The 21,057-nt window shown below is 39.8% G+C and overlaps 1 protein-coding gene across 1 annotated transcript in view; it reads left to right on the top strand.

Moving 5' to 3' along the window:
* The first annotated feature begins 1,948 nt into the window (after positions 1 to 1,948).
* The window catches only part of TMEM163 (transmembrane protein 163), a 100,109-nt gene continuing 81,000 nt past the window's right edge, over positions 1,949 to 21,057 (top strand). Inside the window, exons 1-2 of the mRNA XM_075512579.1 lie at positions 1,949 to 2,102; positions 7,313 to 7,432. Coding sequence (XP_075368694.1) covers positions 1,949 to 2,102; positions 7,313 to 7,432 — 274 coding nt within the window. The remainder of the gene's footprint in view (positions 2,103 to 7,312; positions 7,433 to 21,057) is intronic.

Raw genomic sequence — 21,057 nt, 5'->3', positions numbered from 1 at the left:
TATGCACATAAGAACCTCTTTTGATGTTAACATCAAATAAGCACTTTGTAATTTAGTATCCATTACATGGTGGAAAAGAAAATACTTTGAGCATTGCTTATATTCATATTAACGCTGATCCAACTAGAACAGCGAGAGCTCTGGGATCACAAAGCAGGGTAGGATAGCTAAGGGTGAAGATGAAATTTAGGCAAGAGGCATGAAGACTTCAAAAACATTTCATATAGTAGGTACGGTAGACTATACACAAGGAAATCATAAGATTAGGTAAAAAGCAAACACCAGTCCTTCACACCACAACAGCCATCTCCACTCCACAAGGTTGTCAGAATGCCAATCAGTTTCTAAAACAATATTTTATGTCACTTACCTTAACATTTACTTATATTTACTTTTTCAAATAATTAATGCTTTAAAATACAGCTGAAAAGATTTTGAAGCTTAGCATACAGCTTTAAGAGGCATTTTTAAAAATCAAGACGTTTTGGTAGTAATGTTTCACTAACCATTCCCATATAAGGAATTACCAAACTACTGCAAAACTTTTTTCAAGGCTGACATCAGCAAGATTCTGACAGCTAACAAAATCATGTCCCTGTGCTACAATAAATATTAATTTCCTGCTGGCCTTTCTATACTCCCCAAATATGCTAATTTCTCAAAAGAGAAAGGTAACCTGATCTTCATATAACTTAAATGGGGATTGTGTCTATATGTATCAGCTGAAGACCTGGGCTGCAATGTCTAATTGTCTTCTGATATTTTCCTAGACTCAAGTCAAAACAATGCAGTTTCAAAATGTAACTGCATGCTAGTAAGCATGCAACTGAGAGACTGTGCTAGCACAGAAAATGCTTTTGCTTATTTGCACCTCTCTATCCAGTCATTAGAAACCAGCGGAGAAGAAGCAAGCAGCTCTGGCACAGATCTATCAGTAAAATTTTCCTTTTTTTTTACATTTCTGTTCTCCTAAGGTTTTAGGTTTTTCCCTATGTTCTTCTGCAGCCCTAGGAACGGCAGGTGAGCGAACCAAGAATGGCCCTGAATGCCAGCAAGTCTCCAGCTCTAATTCCACGCTTCAGCATGAGACTGCTGTATGTTCTAAGCCAGTTTTTAGGCCAATATTGGTAAAACCGTCAGTATAACTAAACGTCAGCAGTGGGGGGTCTGAGAGGTGCGTATGTGTGGTGATTTGGCTCTAATCCTGAAAAAGGGCTACGGCGGATGGAGAATGAGCAAATCCCCCAGCAAAGGGGAGCGCTGGGTCTTTACCTGCGTGAGGGGAGGCGAGGCGGACGGGGCCTTGTTCCACAGGGCCAGCGCCCACAGCCCTCGGGAGCAGCGTGAGCCCTGGTGGGCAAGGGCTCCGGGTTTAGACAGTCACTGGACAACTCTTCCCCCAGAGAGAGTCGGTATGGGAGGAGGAGAAAGGCAGAGCCTCGGCCGGCCCCGGGGACGTACCTTAAGCCCAAGGTCCTGCCGCACCCTTCGCAGGTGCCTGCGAGCTCTCGAGGGTGAGGAACCCCTGAGGGCGACTCACCAAAGCCCTTCCCGCCGCCCCTCCTGTCCCCACAGTCCCCTCACACGCCGCTCCGCACGGGGGCGAGCTGCCGCCCGGCCCCGGCAGCCGCCCCCGCCCCGCTGCGGAGGCGAGCGCCGCTCCCGCCGCCGGAGGTGCTGCCTGGGGCGGGGAGGGGAAGGGCAGCGCGGGGAGGCGGCACCGCTCTCCCACCTGCCCCCCCCCCCCCCCCCTCCGCCGCCGGCGAGGTTAGTGATGAGGCGGCCGCGGGGAGCAGCCGGAGGAGTTTGTTTGCTGCCTGTCCCCGTCTCCCTGATGCTCTGAGCCGGAGTCTCCTCCTCTCCCCGGGCTCGCACCCGGGCTGGACGCTCCGCTCGCTCCTCGCTTCGCTGCCACAGTCGCCAGCCGCTTCCCGCCGCCCTGCAAGAAATGGAGCCGTCCGCTGCCCCCCTGGACACCACTCCGGACCCAGCCATCGTGCAGCCTCCTGGGGCCAGCCCGCCGGTGCCCCCCCGGGAGCAGCAGCAGGAGCAGCTGCGGATCGGGGAGAGCGGGCAGTTCAGCGAGGGGCTGGAGGACAGAGGTGAGCACCCGCCCGTCCCTCACCCCGCACCCGCCTTCCTGCACGCTGTCCTCCTCTGTGGCATGCCCCATCACCTCCCTTCCGTCCCGAGATGCCTAACGCCCACCCCTGACAGCTTTTCCTACACCCTCCGTGCAGCACCTTCACACCTCGCTCTTCCGGACTCACACCCTCCTCCTCATTCCTCCACAGCAGCCCTTCCCGCCCCCTCTTCTTCAGCCCTAGCAGCCCCACACCGGCTCCTGCCCTCCTAACTGCCCCCACTAGCCGCTCTGCGCTCGTAGCCGCCCGCTGTGCTTCTCAGCGCCCCGGTCTCCTCCGGACCCCTTTCCTCTTCCCTCACCCCCCGTGCCTCGCCGCAGCCCCGGCCTCCCGCGGTATGAGGGCCTGCAGGCCCCCTGCCCCGGCCCTAGCCGCCGTCTCAGCGCCCCCGACCGCCTCCCCTCAGCCCGCCACTGGCACTCGCTTAACATCCTCCCCCCCGCGCCGCCCTCCAAGCTTTTCCCCTTTTTAGTTCTCGTGCGAGCACCCCGCGACAGCTTTGAAATATTTTTATAAACTCTATTCGTGGCTGTTCCCACCTCGCCCGAAAACTTGCTTGCCTGGCGGGGGAGCGGGTGGCGGCACACGGCGCCGCTCCCGCTCCACAGGCGAAGGGAAGGGGCCGGGCCGAGGGGCGCAGGTGGCGGCGGGGGCCCAGGGGGCTCCCGGGAGGGGCAGGCAGTGCCAGGCAGTGCCGGAGGTTTTCTCGCCGCTGAAGAGAGGAAGGCCGCTAAGGTTACCTGTCGGCAGCCGCCTTCCGAGCAGGGGCACAACGGGCGTTTCTGTGGTGGTCTGCTACAGCCTAGGCTGGGCCGCGAAGTCAGGGCGCTTACTGCTTGTCTCCCTTCCCCTACCGTATAATGCACTTCCACATAACTCTTTTTTTGATTATTTGCCTGAATATCTGACCAGGGATGGAAAGCTGCCTGCTTCCAAACCGTGTTACTCTTTCATGTGAAGCACACCTATTTCGGACATCTGTTAACGGTGTGTGAGGCACTCGCTTACCTGCTGCCCAGAAAGGCAGCTGCCATTTTAACCCTCCCCATTGCCCTGTCCTCCACAACGCCTGCACGCTCCTCTTGCACACAATTTGTCTCCATTTTTTATTTCATGTATAGGCTTTCCTTAGCCTCTCTGTTGCCTTTTCTTCCTTTTTCTTTTTGCTTTCAGCATCCCAGAGTCCCTTTTGTGTTCTCAGTCTTCATCCCGTCCTACACGTAACCCCTGTATCTCCCGTTCTTTTCCCAGCTTTCCAAACGCCTGTGCCTGCTCACAAATCCTAGGCACGAAGTAGAGAAGTAAGGGGGAAGAGCAGTCACCATCTTCCCTGACAGGTTTCAGTCATGTCAGGGCTGGGGACAGCCCTTTTTCCAGGGGTACCCAGGGGTACACTGTCACCGCCAATGACAGAGGACAGACATTGTGACTGAGGGCAATTTGAGGCTTCAGTTCTGTTTTAAATAACAGGAATCAGGAGTTTTGATTATGGTTCAAACATGGAAGTTTGATTACAGAAATTTTTAATTTGTGCCCAGTATGACAGAGCTAAAGATGAAAGGTGGCCCTTTTGGTATTAAGGGTAATTCCAAAAAGAGAGAGAGTCTGTTGTACCTAACCTTATCTCTTTCTAGGAGGGAGATGAGACTAAAGCTGCTGATTTTATTTCCTTATCTGCCTTCATGCTCTTTCTATGGCCCTTGCAGTAGCTTTCTTTTAGCCCTTCCTATAGTCACCGATTCCATCTACCAGGATAATTTCCAGTCATTGTAGAGGAAAATCTGGTATGCTTTTTGCAGGTTGTCCCTGTTGAAATTGTTACAGTCTGTCCTTTTAGATTGTACTTTTTCTTATGATCCTTTCCAATGAATCATAGCAGATCCAGTTATAGAGATGATGCTTCCATGTTTGCTAAAAATAACTAACCCTAAATTTTGGAACAAGATATTTGCTCTTTAAGAGCCGGATCCAAAATAAGTGATAATTTTGTGGTTGGGGTCCTTAAATTAACATCTTAGGTGAACAATTTTTCTATTAGCCTTATCTCTTCCACAAATTCTAACTTGACATTTTAAAATGATCCCTTAGCCAAATAGAAAAGTACTTCTGGTAAGTCAGCATATGGTAAAGAATATCCTAGAATCACTTCACAAATATGCCAAGCTTGTGTTCTGCAACTGTTAGGCAGGTTTTTTCTCCTTCTGATTTTTTTATGGGAAGAAAATCTGTTAATATATGAAGGTACTGAAAGATAAAGTAAAAATCTAGTGGATTTAACCATCTTATCATCTTTTCTTTACCTTAAGGATATCTATGTGTTAAATGAATTAATGATAATAAAATTATTCAGTATGTTAATTTCAGGGTGGAGGAATTTAATCAGTAGATACTAGCTTTTTATTTTTGTAGCAATGCAGGTCATACTGAAAGATTATCTTTCAGCCTCCTGTGGATGCTTAAAACTTGTTTTCTTATGGTCAGTGGAAAAAATATGGAGGTTTACCTTGTGAATTGTGTTGTTGTGCGTAAATTAATGAGCTGTTGTTGCTTCTAAATAATTTTCATGCTGTAGGCTTGGTAGTCATGTGAATGAGTTTGTATTTTTGTGTGCCGTCCCCTAGGACACTCATAAGAATACTATGATCTTTCTCAGGGATCAAAATTGTAAATACAGAAAATTTATTTGAATTATTTTAGGAAGGAAGGGATCACATCTCTGACAGCTAGAATATGCCAGCCATTTTGAGAGAGAGAGAGAAAGACACACACACAGCAGAAGTGGTTCAGTTTTATAAGGATTGCAGTCTCTGTCATACTGGACATGTGCTTGACATGTGAATAGTAATCAGCAGTGCTACACTAGTTGTGGGGCTTATTATTCATTTCTCAATTTAATTAGGATATTATTTGATTTGTAAGTATCAGCTGTGTATGTTGGACTTCCCGAGTAATAGTGAGCTGTAGCCATGAATTATAGGATGTTTTTAAAGAAAGAAACAGGTGAGGATGTCTGTCATTCTGATCTGTGTTTATTTGAGGTTTGAAATATTAATACTCAAAACTGGCTAAGAAAACTTACTTTGCTTTACATTCCAACAAGATTTGGGCCGTAATTTAAAATCCTTGGTTTGGGGAGGGGGCAGGAGGGGCGAACACACAAAACGTGAGAAGATGTGTTTTCTCTATGGTTATATTAGTAGAAAACTCTCCTATATTTCAAGGTATGTTGCTAAATTACCTCATATCAGACAGCAGTTAAACTGTGTATCGTTACATATAGTGGCAGAAGATAGGCCAAACGTTGGGGCGGGGGGGAAATTCTTCACACAAATGAAAGCAGGCTATGTGAGAAATAGCTGTGCAGTACTATCAGTAAAAGACTCAAACCTTTCAGAGTTGTCATCTGGTAGTTTTCATGTATTAAACAGACAGAGAAAGCACATAATAAGAAACAGACATAATTTCAATATAAGGGCCTAGTAATTCTCATGCATGCAAGTTTGCAAATTCTTTTCCGTTCATAAAGAGGGGAGCGTGTAGCACAAAAGTGAGGTAATACTTTAAATTTTCTAAAAACACAGTACAAGCATGAAATTCTCTCAGTGGCTTTCTGAACTACCATAAAGAAACTCTCTCTGCTTTATTTTAATTGAGGTGAAAAAAGCATGAAGAGTTTTTCCAAGACAGTGTGAATCCCGCTAATTATGCTAGGATTAGAACCAGTAATTTCGACAGACTTCAAGTGGCAGAATAAAATCTGGTGGCTGGAATTGTTACCACCCCTGGGTGCCTGCAGCTCTGCTGGCACATTGCTGCCCCTAAGGCAGAGATGTCTGATTCACTTCTAATTGATTCCAAAACCATTGCAGTTTTCAGCCAGTATATTACAGTCAGTTGAAATTAATATCTGTTAATGTTAATAAACTTGGTTAAACATGGGGTGGATTCAGGAGTACACTGATAACCAGATCAGGTGTCCCTGCCTTGAAAGTGGCAATAGCCATCGGAGAGAAAACTGGGTAAGGTGAGGATAATAACAGCTTCAGCTGTTATGTTTTAATCTGCTGCTGAGTCTGTCAGAGTCCCTGTTCTCAACTCTTTGTCTAAGACGTTAGACCAGCTACTGAAAGGTTGTGCTATTAAACCAGTGCCTCAGTTCAATGCACTCAGTGCAGGCAAGTCCCTCTGAAAAGTGATCATCATCTAAGAGGAACCTCCCCCATTTTCTGGAATAATTCATTAAGAAAGTTAAAAGCCATTGGGTGTTCTCTCCAGTTAAACAGATTTGAGCTGGAACTTGCTGGTGAAAAAGAATGTATGTTCCAAATTAGATGAATATATTAAGCACAAAAGAATCTGGGTGGGATAAACAGAAGGCAAATATGGTAAACTCTGAATGCATTTTAAAAGTGTCTTAAGGCTCAGTCTGAGAGAATGAAAACCAAAGAATGTTCTTATTTATTTTTAACCTGAATTCTTCTCTGTGATTTGAGTGGACAAAAGACTTCCATAAATTGAAAGCATCAAAAAGAGAGAAAGCAATCCCATTCCCTTGTGCTAAACAGACTTCTGTGCTGATTGCAGTAAGGACAGAATTGGTTCTTAGTTAGTTCTAGAAGGCGATGTATTCTTACCTCACATGAAGGACATTATGCTTCAAGAGGTTTTTTTCAACTGTGATAGCTTTGATTCTAAAGTATGCCTGCTTCCACTTTGATGCTCAATATCTGCAGTATATTCCTGTGCATCGGTAGGTTATTTCGCAGAGGATGGTGAACACGAGTTTTTCTCCTATGTTAATTATGTTCAGGATCCTGAGGTGCTGAAATGAGTTTTGATCTGAGTGAGTATAGGACTGAGCCCTTTCTTGCGTAGGTGTACCAGTGGAAAACGTAAGTGATGTGAATTTCCGTAAATGCTCTTTTTAAGTGACTGACGTGTGGGTCTTTCTATGTGAAATCAAAACAACTTGTATGTGCTCTCCTTGCTTACTCATATGTTTCTGGTGGCTTCATTTACTTAACCTTAATAATTTGAGCAGGATTTGATTCTGTATTGATTCTATGTAATATAGAATGTAAATATGTGATCTAGGTCTGAACTAACACAGCTGTGTTTTTAAAAGGAGCAATGTATTGTTCATACCCTCTTTGCTTATTGCTTATCAGGTTTACTAGAAAGCAGTACAAGGCTAAAACCTCATGAAGCTCAAAGCTACAGAAAGAAGGCATTGTGGGTTTCCTGGGTCTCCATTATTGTCACACTGGCTCTTGCAGTGGCTGCTTTCAGTGAGTATTGGGAATATTTTAAATCTTCACACCTCTTCCTTTTTTTTTTTTTTTTTTTCTTTTGGGCTCTCAGAATTTCTCTCTTTGTAGAAGCTTTCTCATGTTTTTTCTTCGCAACTGTTAAAGAGGTTTCTCTCTAGACTGCCTGTGTCTGCATGGTGCTTATAAATTAGTAAAACTGTTGTTTTTTTCTGCAGAGGATAGGGTTGTTGAAGGTCACAGAAAGAAACAGAAGATGTTGATTCCTGCTAGCATTTATGCATGTAGAACTGTTCGTTTTACAGAATAGTGTAAAAATCATTATGCAGTGGATTGCCTTTAACCAAAGAGGTCAAATATGACAAGTCTTAATCCACCTGGGATTTGTAGTGGGAATGCTATAATAAAGAATAGTGAATTATAAGGGAGAAACATATAATTTTTCTGTATTACACTGACAGATACCCTAACACAATGCTAATCTGGAGGAGAAATACCAGTTTCTTTTTAAGCCAATGTTTTTGAGTTTCAAGACATTTGTGTAGTTTACCTTTACACAAAGAATTAAAAAAAACCCCAAAACCAAAAAATGACAAACCACTTTTATTGGAAAAAATTAAATATATTTCTTTTATTTCAAAACAGGAAAAAGTGCTACATTGTGTAAATAAAGATATATTTTCATTCAATGCAAATTTGTAAAATACCAGCTTTCTATCTTGGTCAGTTAAGTAACACTGCATTACTGTAAGAACAAAAAAAAGTCTTTGCAATGGAACAAAATCTTTGCAAGAGCACATTCTCTGTTTAAAAGAAGGCAAAACCAGAAGTTACTGTATTTACGTGTTTATATAAACAAAACAAAAGCTCTGTCTAGGAGACAAGACATCTAAGATGTCTCAAAACATCATTCTTCAGCTTGATAAAGACAGACTTGCATTATTTTGGGGTTTTTTTTGAAGCTGCAGCAGCATGTGTTTTATTATTCTAATCTGCAGTGTATGACCTGCTGCTGGAAGTTGGTGTCAGCTCCCAGGAGAGATTATTAGAATCTGACCAAATGGTCTCTGAAAACTCAACATATATTACTTGGATCAATTTATATAGAAACACAGGTACACTAACTTGATTCAAAAAGAATAGAGAAGAGAAGGAACACTTAAAAGCAGAACCTAACACTGTAAAGAATTTGAATGTTAACAAGAAAGCTGGACATCTGAGTTTCCATTTTTTTCTGCTTCATGAAAATGCAATAGTCTGTCTTTGCTACTGAAGCAATATAAAAGTAAATACTGTGTTACAAAATAACTTTGTTACCTATTAACAATAAATTTCAGGGAATATTGAGAAATGGCTTAATTTTATTTTATGTTTTAATTTGTCAGTTGCAAGACATAAGTATAATATGGATAACTAAAACACTCCATTTCTTTTAAAAGGGTCTTTTAAAACATTTTGTAAGATTAGTTAGGCTATCTGAAAGCTTTTGTTTTCTGTTTTCCTTATTTGTGGCACTCTGGTAGTGTTTAGAAACCCTACCAAAAAAACCAGCAGAGAAGGTAGTCCTTGCCTGGATATACTGTGACTGCATACTCAGCTGGAGTGGATAGGCATTGAACTACTGAAATCAGCTGTTAGTAGTAGCCTAATTATATGTTTTGGGAATGTATCTTTCCTTGTGGTTTGAAGAGGCTAAATTTATGAAGAATAAAAGAGGAACAGATACGTATTAAATCCATATGGAATCTCTTAATAGACAGTTGACAGTTAATGTACATGCCACAAAAGCATTGCCAGGGCTTTTGTTATGCTTAGTATTAAAACTTTTTAATCTTTGAGGAAAATACAGTGATTCTTCTAGAATCGCTTTGCTCCCCCATGCAATCTCAGCAGTTCTGCTCAGTTTATCGCCTCACATTGGCTGCTCTCTTTCTTTGTACTGTCCTTTTAGCAGGTTCCTCTAGCCAATCCATGAATTGGGAGACATGCCAGGTGACCAGAGTTTGCTCCCTGTTTGATGTAAATGACTAGTTGTCACTTTGGGGTGTCTGACACTGCCAGTTCTTTGCAAACACCTGCTATTTAAAGCATCCTGTTTCCATTTTACTTCTTGTCTGTAATGGTAAAGTGTTAGCAATACAGCCCTGATATTCCATTTCAGTGAAAAATGGGGACCTGCTGTGCTAATTGTCAGGCTACGCTGACTGTATTCTTGCTACTCTTTCTGATTCTCCTTTACCTTCTTTCTGTAAATTTCTGTTTTATCTTATAGGCTTCAAAATACTTTCTTGCAAGCGTATCTTATGGTGCTGCTTTTGCAGCGCAACATGATATAGTAAAGATACTAGGCCAGGGAACTGACATTACTTGGTAACTGTAGTTGAAGAAATGGAGGACATGGAGGGTAAGAAAAATACTAAGGAGAGTGATGCCTGTGTGCATGATCTGTGTGGAGAGTGGGTAAGTGATTCAGGAGTCTCCTTTTCCAATCAAGTGTTTGTAGCTAGACTTCCTTTCCTTTTTCATGGTCTGCCCGCTCCCTTGAGTGCTGCAGCTTGATTGCCATCCTTCCTTTCAAGACTAGTCGAGTTGCTTCCAAAGCTGTATTTTTCTAGCATTAAAGTAAGTTGGAATGGATTATCCTGAGTGGAATGATATGTTTTCTTTTGGTGGGATTATGATGATGCCCCAGCTGAACTCTGATCTTCTTTCACTTGGCAATATTGAAAGAGATTGATAAATCTTATGTTGATCTGAATACATAAAGTGGTTTCCTTATTAGGTAATGATCTATGGCACATGAGGTGTGAGATCCATTGATCTGAACTCTGTGTATTAGACTTACTATTAAAAAGAACCTGTGTATAGTGTATTATAAAGGTGTATAAATTCAAATTATGATATACCTATATACATGTCATATATTTGCTACATAACAGGTGTATGGTATGTATTCTCTCTGGGCTGGGCTGTTTTGTGGCCTGAAATACTTGGAACGCAGGTGAAATGCTGATGTATGCATCAAAATGTGTTTGGTCTCTTTAGGTTTGGAAATCTAAACTAGGCTAGGATATGGAGCAGAATGGCTGCTTAAGGGAAAACGAAATTGTCATCTTTCATTCACTAATATTGAGAAGTAGGACTTGCACAGACCATAAAATCAGCTTTTTTCTTCAGCTGAAAGAACAGATCTCTTACTATCAGGTACTTAATATACTTAATTTTACTACAGAAATGCTGTCCTTGTAAAAGACCATTTGGAAGCTTCAGCTGCTGTCTCTAAATACAGCTCCTGCACTGTGTGGTAATCACTGTAGTCTCATTGGCATTGAGTGCTGTTGAAGGTGTTGCTCTCCAGCATATAGTTGCACAAGGCTTCAGAAAAATCTTTGTAGACTTAAATTTGTAAGATCCTTGAGGTCAGTGGAGTCCTATGGTATTGCCTTTAGTGGCTGAAAGTTAGATTTGCTTAGAATCAGTTATGCATATTCTGACATTTGTGGTTTTGTGCAATACTTTTATGGTCAGATACTGAGCGATGCCTGATGAATAAGTTCATTTCAGTTTTCATTTCAGTGCTGCCTGAAATATGCATGCTTGTAGAATTTTCATCAAGAGTGGATTTACATTTTTATAAATATATAGTCATAAACTGAGACTGTGCATGATAACAATTGCTAAAATGAACACTAATTTATTCCTTAGCACCCCAAGTAAGTACTGGAATAATAATTTTAATATAATTGTTTCTGTTGTACAATAATATAAGAAAGGAATGATAACATAATATGAACATCTCTTTTTGCAACATATATATGTGTAGTATAAGGCTGCAGGCTAAATCATTTTATAATAACAACTGTAACTTCTTTCTGTAGCTGCAGTATTGTAGGTTCATACTGAGCCTAGTTTCAGAATCATAATAGAAGACGAGGGACTATTACAGGTGGAATGGAACTTTGGTCTTTTGAAACCTATTATTCTTAGTTTCTTGACATTTATGTTACTCAAACATAATTTTGAAAAATACACAAATACAGCTTTTGCTGTTGTAGTTTAATTTCTGCTCAAGCAGCTAATCTCTGATAATATTGTCAAAGCAGAAGACAAACTTTCATTCTATCTGGTATTTCTTGTCCAGTAGACTTGTGATTCACAGAAAGTAGCCTGTTCATTCATCTCCCTGATTTGATTAGCTAAAATTGTTTCACAGTGAATGGAGTAGTCATATCAATATATCAAAACAATGTATAGACCAAATTCTGCACTAAAAGCTCTCTTTGTAGTCAGAGATTGAGTAAAGATTTAGAATGTATGCCTTTGTAAATGTAAGCTTTGTAAAGGGCTTTCATGAGACAGCCGTTGAGATGGAACTTGCAGACAGCCTGTCCCAGTGTGGTCAGAGCACGCCTCAATAGGCCCTGCATGCTAATGCAGGGAAGAGTTGAAGCTGGGCTATTTGCAAAATGCTGGGGAAATAGCAGGCAGGTTGTGAAATCTGTCCTCATGGTTACTTTAGAGATCACTCCTTTGACATCACCAGAGACATATTTCAGGGTTTAGCTTTATAGAAATAACTGAAAACTTGAGTGCAACTAATAGGTCCATGATCTGAGGTCCTATCCTGGTAAGTGTTTAGTCTGTTGTGGTAAATATGCGCTGTTATTTTGAGAAGGTGAATTCTGTTAATCAGCATAGTATTTCAGATGGAAACTTGGTAGATACAGTTCTATAAGTGGGAGTATTTTATAGGATCAGCTATTGGCCCATGGATAAGATATTACAAGTGAATGCAAAGAAACTGACATTCTGATTTTGGATACAAAATAATTTGTGTTTCAAAATGATGTTTCAAATGAATTACAGAAAAATATTTTATTAAAGTGAGCTTCCACATACTGAGATTAGAGAGGCATTTTGAAATGCATGGTCCATATGCTTAGAAATTTCAGGGTAGAGGTTGCTTTCAAATTAAAGCTTCATCCCAGTTCAGACTCTCTAACAGACAGATTCAAATGCCAGCAAACCTTAGAAAGTATGGATCCAGGTCCACTTTCTTCATTGGAATGACTAATTTGAGCCATAAAATCTCATTTTGGTTAGCTGTAGGACATGACTGCTGATTCTCCTCCCCTATTATGCTATTCCGGTGCACTGCAAGTGGAGTTACATGGTACAAACATTGAGCAATTGAAGGTGTTACCCTCTGGATGCTCGGATGTGGATATATTGATGTAATCTGTCACTCCTCATTTCAGGCATTCTTCTCAGACAACTGAGTTGGGGAGTGACTATATTAATTTATTGATGAATATATCATTTTCCCAGTGACCCATTCCTATTCTTGCTTGAAAAATTAAATATAGGTGGGCTTTCCCTTATGTTTGCACAATACTTAGTATACCCTAGACATAGCTGTGGATAATAATACTACTACTAATAAAGAATGTAGGTGAAGGTTCATGATTCTGAGGCTCTTTAGTTTGGATATCCAATTCAGCATTCTTTAAAGGTCACTGAATTTCAGATAAATGACAGGCATTCAGAACTCAGGCCTGTTTTAGAGTGTCTCAGCTGGGTACCTAAACAGAATTCTCCAGGATCACTGACCACATGAAAAGTCTTGGTCTTTGTGTTTTCTCTTCCAGGAGCTGTACAGAATTGCATTTCTCACGCCTAAAGACCCAAGAGTACTTTTTTTGCAGTAGAGCACATTACATTTATTCAGAAAGTTACATTTCAAGTCACAATACCATGCAGACACTTAAAACCAAGTAAAGGCTAAATACAGAATAGAACTGCTGTGTGATAGTATGCAGATCCCTCATTTTGCATATTTTTCAGGGCATGTAATTACATCAGTTACAAAAAGACAGATGCTTCAGGGCTATAGTCTCACAGAAGTGTTAATGAAATATAGAACTTAAATTCCCAAGGTAGAGTTCTGATATTGGTGACACTTGTGCAACCCTATTGTCCTCGTTATAGCTGAACCACTTACAGTCAAAAACAGAGTTTGGTCCTAACCATGTTATATATAAGATCTAAAGGACAAAAAATCCATTGCCTGTGCAGCACTGGCATAAGAGAGCCTTTTGTATAGGTCAGTCTGTACTTAGTAACAGCAAAATGCAATTTTCATTCACTGAAAATGAAATGGGAGGCCAGTAAGGGTCTGTCTTTTTTTAGGCATACAAAACTCTAAGTGACTTTCTTGGGAGGAGAAAATAGCATATGGATGTCAAGTTCAAGACTGATAGTTGTTGAACAGAAGTATAGGTCTAAAATCTGCAATGCTTCACACGTCATGAAATCTTTTCCTTAGTTGGCAGGCAAAATGATGATAGAAGTCTGTGAAATCTAGAACAGGCTATGTAATGATCTCTGTCTATGTATTTGAACGGTAAACAATTTAAAAAATTGTTGCTGTGGTGGAAGTTTATTAAAACAACTGAGTTTGTGTTTAAATGCTAGCCTTTAAAACATAGGAGCCTGTTGTATTTTTGCATTAGAAAATTGCAGTTTAGTCATTCCTTGTGCTAAGTATCGATTCATTCCTCATGAGAAAATATCATCCCAAAGAATTTTGAAATTAAACCAGGATGCTGATATTGAGGGAAAACTAGCACTATAACATCATTTCATGAAGAATAAGGAACACGCAAGTATGTTAAGTCTAGGCTATTTAGTGTAAAAATCATAATCAAAATTATTTCCTCTGTTGTTTTATTTTTCCTTTCTGAGATTGTGGGGTTTTTTTTGTGCAAAAGTCTGAAATAAGTCTGTGCGATATCTAGACCAGTAAGAACTGTAACGCCCTTTAAATGAATTAACATCTATATTATATTACATAATTTATACCATATAAAATATACATGATATACATATTCTAATATATGTTATATTTATTTTAGATCAGGAGATTTTAGACATGGGAAATTTGGTCTTCAGTTTTGCCATCAGATCTCTGCTAGGATTCCTTTAAGGGTAACTTTGTGTTTGATGATTCAGAGGTTCTGACTATGAGAATACAGTTGTGTAGCAAGGTACAGTATACAAATAAGTAAGGTAAATAACTAGCCAGTGTTAGGTAATTGGGCTGGTGTCATGGATCCTACTTAGATCCCTGAGAGAATTATACTGTGCCTTTAGAGACAGACGTAGGTAGAGGCTGAACTTTGCATATGGGAAAAGAAGAACGGAACACTTTATGGGGAGGGTTTTAGGCATGCCACTTGGCAATAACCGGGTGGTGTGGGAATGATGTGCCCTACAGCCATCCCTAGCCTGTAGTGGACACAAAATGCATATCTTGGCTAAAAGTAAACAAAAATAGTTAGAAAAGGAAGGAACATTAGGTTTATTGCATGCAATTGATATTAACTGTTGTCCATAAAAACCTGTTTGACTTTTTCTGTATAAAATTGAGTTTAAATGATCCTCTAGTACAAGTCTGAATTGCTGCTCTTGCCTTATTTGGTATATCACATAGGTTAGTGGTTATACATCTGCCCTTTCAAGGAACATCACTGCAGTCTTAGAAGTCAAATGTATTTTCAATAAATCGATACAGTATCAGTTCCAGAAAGTAGTACCTCAGCTGTTGCAGGCTTACCTCTTGTGCAAAGGCATAAATGTGTTAACAGATTTCTTTATGAATGCCTGATATACCAGTAGAATTTGATTTTCATAGATCATGAGATATTTGCTCTGCTCTCCCAATTTAAAAATGCACTTCTTTGCTTATTGGCAAATACGAACTTGTAATTCTTTGTATCTGGAGCCGAAAATCAAGATTAATGAAAGAAAACGGATGTTTAATATTCATTGTGCAGTATCACTTAGTTGTTTGAAGTTTGTGTGGTTGTACATTACTACTGAATGAAAACAAACTTCTCATGCAGCAGTTAAAGTCAAGAAAATCAGAATGCAGCTTTCTTTTTCTTTGGCTTTCTTTGCTTCAGCCAGAAATTTTAAAATATTCATGCGTTTTAACTTAGTAGACAACAAAATGTAAACTTGTACCTGACTTAATTTTTTTAATAACATTTATAACTGTTTTGCTTTACTGGGGAGGTTGATATTGGTGTTTATTTCTTGGCACTTATTCTCTGTGATTTTTCAGTAACAGCGTTTGAGTTTCTTTCACTGAAAGTCGAAGCTTCTTAGATTTTAATACTTTTTCAGTACAGAATTTTATTTGCTGATGACTCATCTTGTTTTGGTATGCCTGCACTGTAGGAGGGACTTAATAACAGAGAAATAATCACATAAATAATATCTGCTGCTTTACAATGCAATATAACTCCCGGCAGATCTATACCATGTTGCAGTAGAACATACTTTTGGTCGGCTGACACACATGCTTCCCTGTTGCCAACTCTGGTGAAGCAATGGTAGTGCTAGATGAGAAATGGGAGCATCTGAGAGTCTGTGGCTATATACAGAGTGGTAGCGGAGAAAATCAATTATAACAGAGGGTGATGTTGTTTGAATAGGAGGCACTGTCCCTTCTGAGGTTAATAACCCAGTATTAACTGAAGGACACTTTTGTTTCTGAAAATGCCACCAGCAAGAGCATTAAACTTATGTCCTAGATACTCCTATTTACATGTTACATGTTATGACACTTTTTGAGAAAAATCAATACTGACCTTGTGAAAAATCCAGTTTGATAAATTAATCTACTGTTTCATTTGAAAAAAATATTATTTATCATTGTAGGTGATCAACTCTAATAGAACCCCATTATGCTCTGTTAAACAGCTGTGCTTGTCCACTGTAGTGGTATGCATTTCGGGTGCATTGTAAAATGATGCGTGTGTGTGGTTTGATCAATCTGTTATTATACCTTACTGAAAATATTACACAAATATTAGTCTAAAATAAAAATAGGTAAAAATATTGTGGGGTTGGGTTGTTTGGTGGTTTGTTTGGTTTTTTTGTTTTGTTTTTTTTTTTTTTTTCATTGAGAGGATGGTACTTGGATGATAAGGGTCTACAGTTGTTCTGATGTCTATTTTGCATTCATAGATTTTGATATCCTGTCAAGCAACTGTAGTGTCAGTCGGTCAAGTCTTTCAGGTTGAAAGATTGAAAAACTTTGATACATTGTGTTAAAAGGGTAGTACAACCTGGTCAAATTAGTTTTGTTCAATTAAGGATTATCATAAGTCTTTGGTAAAGACTGAAACCAAAAGTCTGGAGGTTGGGGAAGGCAAGATAACTTTTAATAGACACTAACCTTCATTTGCAAACCAGATTCTCCAGAAAAACCATAAAGAGCTCCTAAGTATCTCTTCTGATTTTCCTGTATGACCCATTACAGTTCTTTTTTTCTCTGGATGTGCAGAAAAAGGGACAGACAAGCTTAGTTTCAGAGTTAGAAGAAGCAGATTAGTCAGTGCTTAGTCAAAGAAGAGTGACCAGAAATAACCAGCTGGTATTTTTGCTAGACGGAAAAACTGCAGAGGAAGGGGGATAGTCTGACAAATACCATAAAAATAGTTAGACAAGAGACATCTGCCTTCCAGGAACTGCTGCAGAATAAGTGGCTTTTGGTACTTGTACCACAAACTCTGCCTTTCTGGAGAGATCTCTGGGCCATTTTCATGCCAGGTGCGATGCTGAGAACATGAGTAAGATCTGCAGAACAGAATCCTCAGCTGAATCCTAAGTGAAGATTTCTCATCGGATATGAAGACTGTTTATCTTCTGCTATTAAAGATTATGCATCAAGGAACTGTTAAGTATAATGTATCTTTTCAATATATCAGGGTGAAGAAAATATACCTCTAAGTGCATTGTCCTCAGATCACATTTTTAATGAAACATATCAGTGGCCAAGGAATGACAGTATTTCCCCAGGCTCTGAAAAGAAAAATCTCAAATTTTAGAGGAAAGATTTATTATCATTCAGTGGGAGATTTAATAGAATGGAAATGCAGCCTGCAGTGTCAGCTGGGATGTGTAGCTGGGGAAAATAAAAGTAGCTCCATGCCTTCCCATTCTGGTAGGCCTGGTAGACAACTTCGGTTAAGGTACACTTGAAATGCTGAAGTCCAAATTAGGAAGGAGTTACTTAGAAATAGTGTTTTGTAGAAACCATATAACTTACTTTACCTTGATCAAAAGAATGATTTGTGATCCTTCCATGATCAGAATGCTCTTTTAAAGCAACAAAGGGCTTCAGATATTTAATAACAGATTTGTGGTGTTTGGAACAGTTAAATTCACATTTAGTGTGAATTGAGTTAATCCTAAAAAAACATTTCTAACAGTTCCATGGAAAACGTAGGGCAGAGCCAAGTAACCAGCATCAGACCTGGCTAGCATTGTGGAAGCTAGTGACAAAACTGCTAGTGGTTGCAGTGGTGGCAGATCACTTCCTAACTACATGGCTAAGGAGTTAGGAGAAAACTGCTAAATGGCGCAAGAAAAAATAAGACAGCCTGTACTAGCATTGTTTTATGTTGATCAGTTTGTATCTGTGTAAGTGCATGCTGCTGGGGGTTCAGAAAAGCAGATGAAAGGCATCAGTCTTAGCTTGTTGTTTCGTAAGAGAGTGAATGAGCGCTATATGTACGCTTGGAGGATTATTGTCTACCTCCCGGCTTGACAGACATCACTATTCTCTGATTTGCTGCTGTGGCTAACATATATCAGACTATAATGTCTAACTATGTGGAACTAATAGTACCCAAAAGAGCCAATTCGTTTGCCCATCTTTGTGGCACATTAGAAACTAATAATAAACTGTCTCCTTTTTATTTAGCATGACTTGATATTTCTGTGTGTAATGAACTGCAACAAGAAAAGGAGAGATTATTTAACAATTTTTCTCTAGCCATGAAAAATAAGTCAGCAAATTAATTTTTACGGATTGTTAGTTAAGGAGGTAAAATTCATAGTTATGTGCCTTTTACCATGCGAGTTCTCTTTGTGTGAAAACCGTGGTTACTGCTTGTGCATGTGTAAAATTACATCCGATATTGAGATGTGGGCAGCAAAATGATCCACTTTTGTTATTTTGAATCCTGGTCAACACTTGAGCAAACCCTACTGAAAGGGAGATTTCCTGTTACTCTCCCACTAAGAGATACTCATTGGGTTATCGTGTGTACATTTCCCTGCTGAGAAGCATCTGGTGGATGAAAACAAGATTTTGATTTAAGCGATAATGTTGCAAGTAATGTTTAATGGCTTATGGAATCTTTAGGCTTGAAATCTCCTAAATAGACTTAATTTATAGGGAGATATCTTCAGTTGGAGTAAATCTGCTTAAATTTGTTGAATTCCATGGGTTTATTTCAATTTGAAACAGATAAGCATCTGGCCCTAAAGCTTATGGCAAATGATAGGATGAACTTACACTGGATGAGGTGTTTCAGGCTTATATTTCCTTTTAGCATTTTCTTGTTCTTTTGATAGTTACTCTTGTTTTGTCCCTCATTTTTGTGAGATAATACTTGCTTAAGGCAGCCTCTTTAAATTTTCACAAGCATTTTTAAATGCTGAGCAAAAAAGGTGAATTAATGCTAACTCAGATCCTGCTAGGTTCACAGAGACCAGGCCAAGAATTAGCTCCAGGGACTATTCTAATCCTTGGCATAGCCCAAGCTTTCTTTGTAGCCTTGGGAAAATTATTTTACTGCCGTAAGCTTGTTCTCCATCTGCACATGTCAGGTTTTAATACATGAAAAAGTAACTGAACTTTCTGCCAAAAAATTGTAGTGTTTTGCTATATAGTAGTTGACAAGTTTATGTGTATCCTATGTCTTCCATAATGACAACATGCTCTGAATTTTGTATGTACAGTTCTAGGCAGGTATTGCAGGCTGCATTGTCTCAGTACTAGAATTACTGATTTGTGGGATAATTTCCATCATTTGTTATGATTTATCTTGTGAAAGCTCTTTCAAAGTCAGAATTTTTAGTGCTGTAATGCTTGTGACTGAACATGTTTAGATGTATTTGACTTCTTGTTGCCTGGGCAGTAGTAACTTTACAGCTGAGCGATGCGTTTTGGGTTGGTGGGTTTTGAGGAATGTGGCGTTACTCTTGTTTGTATTTTGGTGATGCAGTTAGCCCACTTGCTGCTGAGCTGGAACAGAGTAAAGGCCCTGCTAGACTATTAAGAATAAGAGGACAAGATTGTGCAGTTGTATATGGTGGTGGCTGTTGGTGGAATAGCTTCACATTGTGCAGTGCCTCATGAAGTGAAGTACTTAGGGACTTGGGCCTTTTTCTTTTTTTTCTTTTCTTCTTTTTTCTTCTCCCTTTCGTAGATGGTAGAGAAAGGTAAATGCTATTAACATTTGTTTTGCAGTGCTGGGAAACTTGTGTTACTTTTGTTTCTTTGAGTAACCATTTTCATTGGTCAGATAGATGTTGGAAAGGACTTTTTACAACTTAAAACTGCTGTCAAATGAGTACTATTGAGAAATAAAAGAAGATGGAAGAACACTAGGAAATGACCTGCCTTGAATTCTAAGTGCATGAAGTTTTTGAAATCAAGGAAGAGATCCTTATGGAGGACGGCAGTTTAAAAAATTTTAAAGTGTCTTTGAACAGCAAGTAGGATGGTTTTAACCACTGACAGTTATCAGGAACGTGTTAGTGAGGCCTTGACTTTCAAGAAAGAACCTATTTTTTTTATGTATGTTTGACCTGATGTTCAGTGTAACTTTTCATGTCAGCACAAGTCTGATGTTATTTTTTGCAGAGCTATGCTAGGTTGGTTGCACATACTTTTACTTTTTTTGGGGAAGACTGAGCCTGAGGTTTTGAAAATAGGAGTTTTTTGTAACAAAGCTCAGCACTCCACCATTCAAAAGTAAGGTTTGAAAGCTGCATCAAAAGTGCAGTTGGATTCCATGAGGTTACCAAATGCTTTCTCCTTTATTTTTTTTCTTCTTCACTTTGTTTTTTTTTGCCAGGATTTGAACAGGCATTTGGAGTTTGGCTGGCTCAGGTGTGGCCTTCTAAAACTAGGTAAGTTACCTCTTTCACAGAATATATAGATGGATTGGTCACTGCATTTACTACTCTGAAAGAATCTGCTGATAATTTGTAACTGAGCTGTGAATGTTTTTCAGGGCATGACACAGGGAAGTGAAATGCGAGTCTAATGGGTCAGACTAGCTACAGCATGTATGTCCGTGAAGATTGCTATGGTGTTGGAGGATGTCTCCCTAATCCTTGTAGCTGAAAAACTAAGCAAGGATCCATTTATGAAGGCTAAGAAACTCTACCAACATGAACATGGATACTGTCAACCAGAATGGTGTCTCCCATGGTTTTCTTAGGTGGCTGAAAGTTTGTATCCACCTATTTTAGAATGGCAAAGACAGTCTTGCCATGTTGTCTTAGAACCATAATAAACAACTTTCTGCATATAAATGTTCACTTTGTATCTCCACCTGGTATGCTTAGAGTTCACTGTGAAGTAAATGCTGTTAGGCACACTGGAGTTTAGTGGAGTTGGTGATTTGTTGCTCTTGCTATGTACTGGATGCATTTTCTGCATAGGCTTCCTGCTGCAATGCAGTTTTCTGCTGAGCAGAAAAAACCCTTGCTAAATTTTGCTCTTACAAAAAGCAAGCCAAAATAATACGCAAACTTCTGTAGTACAGGAAAAAAGGTTT

The sequence above is a fragment of the Mycteria americana genome, chromosome 9 (assembly GCF_035582795.1).
Source record: "Mycteria americana isolate JAX WOST 10 ecotype Jacksonville Zoo and Gardens chromosome 9, USCA_MyAme_1.0, whole genome shotgun sequence".
Lineage (NCBI taxonomy): Eukaryota > Metazoa > Chordata > Aves > Ciconiiformes > Ciconiidae > Mycteria > Mycteria americana.
This window is presented reverse-complemented; position numbering and strand designations above follow the sequence as displayed.